This window comes from Cydia splendana, chromosome 14 (genome assembly GCF_910591565.1).
Source record: "Cydia splendana chromosome 14, ilCydSple1.2, whole genome shotgun sequence".
Lineage (NCBI taxonomy): Eukaryota > Metazoa > Arthropoda > Insecta > Lepidoptera > Tortricidae > Cydia > Cydia splendana.
The window spans coordinates 19809643-19815815 of NC_085973.1; the positions used below are offsets into that span (position 1 = coordinate 19809643).

Genomic DNA, 6173 nt, shown 5'->3' on the forward strand with positions numbered 1-6173 from the left:
TACATTCAAACAGAAAAAAAATCATTAGTCACAATAGTTACTTACCGTAATATTCAACTTTCGTGCTATTTCCTTGATACTTTTGTTATCTTCCCAGAGATTTACGATTTTGGCTTTAAGAAAAACTGTTAATCGCACCATATTGTTGTTCGAAATTAGAATCGGGCGTGGGCTATTAAATTAATTGATTAAGAATTCAAAGACAAAGGTCACTAAATGTAATTGCTTTGACACACGGTAGGAATCACTTAGATCGTAAATTATTACTTGCCCTCAAATTGTATTTTTCTACACGAAATCACAAAACTGAATTACTCCAGATCTTCAATCTTAAATATAATTACTTAAAGTCGTTGTTAGTCGCCTTCGAAAATAATATGAGGGCAGGAAAATATTGATAAACCAAGACAATACTATATTGTAACACAAGCTTGCTAAACAGGGACGCATATATAATAATAGTTGGAATCATTTGCGTCTACGGCGCCGCCTGCTACTGGTTCAAATTTTCACATCCTTAAGCAAGCGCTCCCGTAGCCCAGTGGAATGAGGGCCGGTCTAAAGTATGGCATAGTAAGGCCAGACATATCGCTGAGGTCCAAGGATCGATTCCCACTAGCGGACGTTGAATAACATCGGAGAAATACAATTTTTGTAAGAATTGATTGGAATACTGAGTCTCGGCCTGCCGAGCGGCGAGTTAAAGTTTTCGATTCAGGGGGGTCCCATATCTCTGCAGCTGACTGTACATTAATATTTTCTATTCATAAAAGATAAACTTCAGTGTAATTTATGTTTTGTAGTGGTGTATTATTAAATTTATAACCATAAGGTACCTTTTCTTAACCCTTCGAGTGGCATTGTCCTCCTCGAGGTCTCTACGGTAAGTGGCGGTGGCCGCGAGACGGACAGACATAACAAGCCGGTTGAGTGGCGCAGCCATTTTGGAAAAATATACGTCAAGTGGCGGGGCCTTAATGGGTGATCATCGCGAATTAATTTGGCACGTGTTCGAAATATGACCGTTTCCCAAAAAAAAATCTATGAATGATATATACAAACTATATATCACTGAATTCAGCATAAAATGGGCTATTTAATTGTATACCAATGAATTCTATTCTATTTATGTGAATTATACTAGACTTGTTCTAATCTCATATTACCAATTTTTTTCTACGTTCATGTAAAAATACGTATAATTACGAAATAAAACAATTGATTGTAGAAAAAGCAGTCTAAAGACTGTCTGTTTGTCATAAATGACAAAATAATACATTTAACACGATTCCCACAGTTTATTTCACTTTTTATCAGTGCGTATTCCGTTTGAATGTTCGCGGCTCGACGACGGTCGGTGCGTAATGGGCGAGGTGGGGCAGGAACTTCACGTCATTCCTAACAAACTTTGTTTTACGCGGGAATTCGACTGTTAGGGAATACCATCCTTTTTTATTGACGAATGCATCTTGCAAGAGTGAGCAAGCAAGGCATAGTTTTAACGGTTTTATTTTAGGCGCGAAATGCAGCGTCGCACAGAGGCCGCGAGACGGTCTCTGCCAATTACGGGCTTGTTATGACCGAACCTTCTCGCGGCCTTTGCCACGCCGAGGCATATTTGGCCGCGCCATTTCTCCTACTGTTCAACCGGAGGTGCTGCCACCCGAAGGGTTAAATGTATGGAGCAAAGACCGTTATTGTTATGTAAGTTTAAAGTGGCATAATAGGTTAAATATAGTATTTAGTTGTGGTTTCAACTTCTCTATCGTAAAGTTGCTCATTTTACAACATTATTTTCAAAAAATCATATATCTGTAACTACACAACTTACGAGGTTGATTTTTTGTGTTATCGATAGCTTATTTATTGTAGATTACTGGAATATGCATAACTCCATACCCGCCATAAGGTACCTTTGACCATGGGACGTCACAAATTATATTTCGTACGTAATTGGGTTTGATGTTAGAATCCCCGACCACGACCTATATTAAAAATTTTAGACACACGGAATGAATGTAAACAAAGGTGTGGCCGGTTACAAAAAACTTTTGCCACATTCAAGTTACATAAACTAGAGTGAGACTATATTTTAGTTTTTATTTTTACACTTATACCGGTAAAACTGTTTTAATATTTTTGACCACTTTTAAAGCAGTTTACTGAATCACTAACTGACACATATTTATTTTCACCACACCAGCTCGGAAAGGCTTACTTTGCACTTCAAAAACTGATAGATATTCACATGTGAAGCAAAGTAATCAAATACAAATTTTGAGTTGTTTTTTTTATATTTCCTGATAGAATTGAATTTTAAATGATGATTTTGGATGATTAAATATTTAAATAACATTCATTTGGATTTGATTTTGTTTGATATTTTACATTTAATATTTGCTGGGGGTTGGTGTGGTGAAATATGTTGTGTTTCACACGGGGGCAAATTTTGTTTAACCCTCGTGCTTTGAAACCTTCGCAACGCTCAAGATTCGATTTTTCGAGCCGCTCGCTACACTCGTGGTTCAATTTTGAAATCTTTCGCTTGCTCCGGTATCAATATTAGCACGAGCGGTTAAACAACAACTTTGCCCCCTTGTAAAACAAAAACTATTATTACAGCACGCTACGTTTATACTATACTATTTATACTGTTTTATTAGTATTGAATTCTAACAATATTTTGAAAAACAATGTTATGAAAAAAATTCCCACCTTTTATCAGTGGCCGGGGTAAGCCGAGTTGGTGGTAACTACGAGTACGTAGTGGGAATTTTTTCCCAGTTACCCGTGGTAGAAAGTGGGAAAAAAATCCCAGTAGTTACCACTGGTACGAACTGGTAAGAACTTGGTAACTGGTGGGAATAACCCATATTGTCCATATTTATTAGAAATCTTTTTATATTCTACTACTTCAGTAATAATGACTTTGTTAAAAGAAACGAAATGTTGACCTAAAACATTTTGGTAAGTTAATGGAAGATATTAGGTCATTACCTATGAAATTGGCGTTTTGTTCGGAGAATTTCAACGAAACACGAATTTCCATACAATTAATTTTGCGGATATTTTTTTGATGGCTAATTCAAACCAAACAAAATTTTTCTAGTAATTTTTGACACCTTTAAGGTATGTTTTCAATATCTCCATTTCTTGAAAATTGGTACCATTAGAAAAATATAAGTAATTTTAATACTCGAACCGACAGCACATGAAAAGACCTATTTTCAAGGCTTAATTCTGAACACTTAACAATAAAAAATAACAATTAATTGCTGTCAAGCAGTTTGGCGAAATCATATTGTAGTTTTATTGTAATTGTGTATGTACTTTTGTAAAAAAAAAAAAACTAGGATCAGACTTATATCTATGAACAAAAACGCCAATTTCATAGGTAAGGACCTAATAAAAAGCTGATTTTGCCGGGTAGCTTATTTATTGCACTGGTATCACTATGGAGATTCACCCCGGCGACCAAGTTGCGGGCCGCTAAAGCTTATTTTTCACTAATTTTCGAGATCGAGGGCTCTCGTGATAAGTATTAGCTTTTAATGGCTTTAATTTAAACCGTCAAAATATAGTCTTCATATCATATCAACCATGGTATTTCTATAGATATTACAATGTCTGGGTCGTTTCACATGGACTTTGTGAGGGCATAGCAATATTACATGCTTAGGATCTAATCTTAAGTCTCTGGGTTTAGTTGCATGAGAATAAATAATATTTCATTTGATTTGACTTAATTTTGTCTTATAATTGATTTCAGAGCGCCTGTCCACATCGTAACGGGGTCCGCGGGTAACCATGGCGGTCAGGACCCTTTTACTGGTGAGTGTCACACCGCACGTGTACGAATTGCCTCCAACAACATTCTTCTCAACTACGGTAAAGTGTTGCATCTTAGACGCGCGGTTTTACCTGTACAGTAGGTACACACCATGGATATCCTACAAACCTGCGCAGACCTGTGGGGTACCTACTACTCTAGCCGCCCCCATTGGGAAAAGAACAGACCCTGCAGGAGTTAAATACTATTTATTAGTAGGTAACTCCTGCAATCAACTCAAAACATTCTTTAGCGTTATTGTTTTGCTGCACGTTAACTTGTCTTCTCTATTCTTGCTTTTCTCTTTCCTTATTTCTGTAAATTTCCTTTCCTTTTCGTCCTTGGTGGTGACGTGGCCCTTACGGCCACGACACCAATCTACTCACAATTAAAGCAGTCGCTGCGCTAGTCACTATTCACTATGTCGACCAAACTGTGTAATGAACTAAAAAAATATTTAATTAATTACAATAGTTATTATTTTTTTGCAGGCACGCACCCGCCGTGGTCGGCGTTCCGCACCGACGACTTCGGCTACACGAGGATGGTGGTGCACAACCACTCGCACATCTACATCGAACAGGTACCAGTACTAATCTAACTGCGCTTCCTCTAGTCTGCTGGATTTACCTTTGTTTTATTTGGCAATGCTAATTTGCCAGAGTAGAGAATATACGTCTTTAATAAGTATTAATAGAATTGTTTATTTCCAGACGTCTGTGGAGAGAAACGGCGACGTCGTGGACTCCTTCTGGCTCGTCAAGCACAAGCTCTCCTTCAACGATCCCGACCACTAATGACCTCTTTATACCTATGCTCACAAATTGTTTAAAATATTCATTTTCCACCTATTAACCTACGTAATAATCATTAAGCAAAGTACTCCATCTGGCTGATCAAGTTTAATCCTAGAATAGGGCGTCGACTAAAAGTGTTCAATTGCTCATTATATTACACCATGTAGTTTGAGATTCACAGATAGTTTTTAAACATTTACTTTTCTATATATTGTTAGCCAAGTTCTGTACCGAGGAGCGGAATGGTCGTAGAAAAGATTGAAATGGCAACGGCAGAGACCAAGTCCTTTTATCGACAATCGATTGGAACGATACCTAAAGGGGCCCACTGATTAATAGTCCGCCGGACGGTATCGGCCTGTCAGTTAGAACAATATTTTGACAGTTCCGAACAACTGACAGGCCGATACCGTCCGGCGGACTGTTAATCAGTGGGGCCCTTAACACACACAGTACGACAATAAAAGATGAATGACATTTTAAATACTTTTTATAATTAGTAATTAGCTACCTAATTAAAGTACCTGAAATATTTTAAGAAACAAGTATTATGAATTATGAATTAGAAATATCCCATTTAAATAAATATCCTGCATTGGATAATAAGATACATATGCATAATTTAATAAAATAAAACAGTACTTATACTAAGATTAATGAAGATTAATAATAATAAGGTTAGACAGCGTACTATTTGTTTAGTAAAATAGTAGATAGTAGGCTTAGAAATGAACCTGTCAAAAACAAGCTGTCTCATGATTCGATCGAGTTATGTTTTAATGTATGGGGAAAACAAACAAATTATAGCCAGTATGATACCTTCAATTGGGTATTGGTGTTTTAAAACGCACACTAGTGTCCCATCCCCTCCCACTGCCGCAACCGTCCCTGTTAGCATGAAATATATTTCGCTTGACGGTTTTTTTTAAAGAATTTAATAGGGATTATTTCTTTCATTGACACTATTTATACTTTCCTATAGGTCAGTGTTTTTCAAACTTTATGGTGTCACGGCCCTTTATGACCACTAAATTTTTTTCACGACCCCCCAAACCCCGTTTCTACGTTTTTCTATCTATGTAAAAATAGTCTGCAGACTGCACATGTGCGGAAAGAGAAGAGTCGTGATATGTATGGGATCCCATACATTCTACGGCTCTTCTCTTTCCGCACAGACTCTAACAAATTTGGAACCACAGACCAGTGTTTGGAACGCACCTTTCTATCATTCACTCTTCACTCAGTTACATATGCGTTTTAGGACGCACTCTACATATATGTATTTATTTTTATAGGATGGTATTTTTTTATCACGGGAGCAAAAATCCGTATATAAACGACTTACATATTATCAAATATTATTAAGTAATTTAACATAAAGTTAAGTTAATTCCCAGCAAGCCGGAAATCTTTTTAATACCTTCATTTGGTCCTAACCCTAATAGCATTTTCTTGTAGGGATTTGGTTGGGCCTTTGTTTACGTATTAGTTGGGCAACCGTTATATTTGGCCGTACGATTTGCTGGAGGGCCCTCGACAAAGGCCCT

At 37.0% G+C, this 6173-nt stretch overlaps 1 protein-coding gene across 1 annotated transcript in view; it reads left to right on the forward strand.

Moving 5' to 3' along the window:
* The window catches only part of LOC134796681 (acid phosphatase type 7-like), a 40666-nt gene extending 35708 nt beyond the window's left edge, over positions 1-4958 (forward strand). Inside the window, exons 9-11 of the mRNA XM_063768831.1 lie at positions 3770-3831; positions 4321-4412; positions 4543-4958. Of these exons, the coding sequence (XP_063624901.1) occupies positions 3770-3831; positions 4321-4412; positions 4543-4626 (238 nt within the window). The 3' untranslated portion in view covers positions 4627-4958. The remainder of the gene's footprint in view (positions 1-3769; positions 3832-4320; positions 4413-4542) is intronic.
* Positions 4959-6173: the final 1215 nt, after the last annotated feature.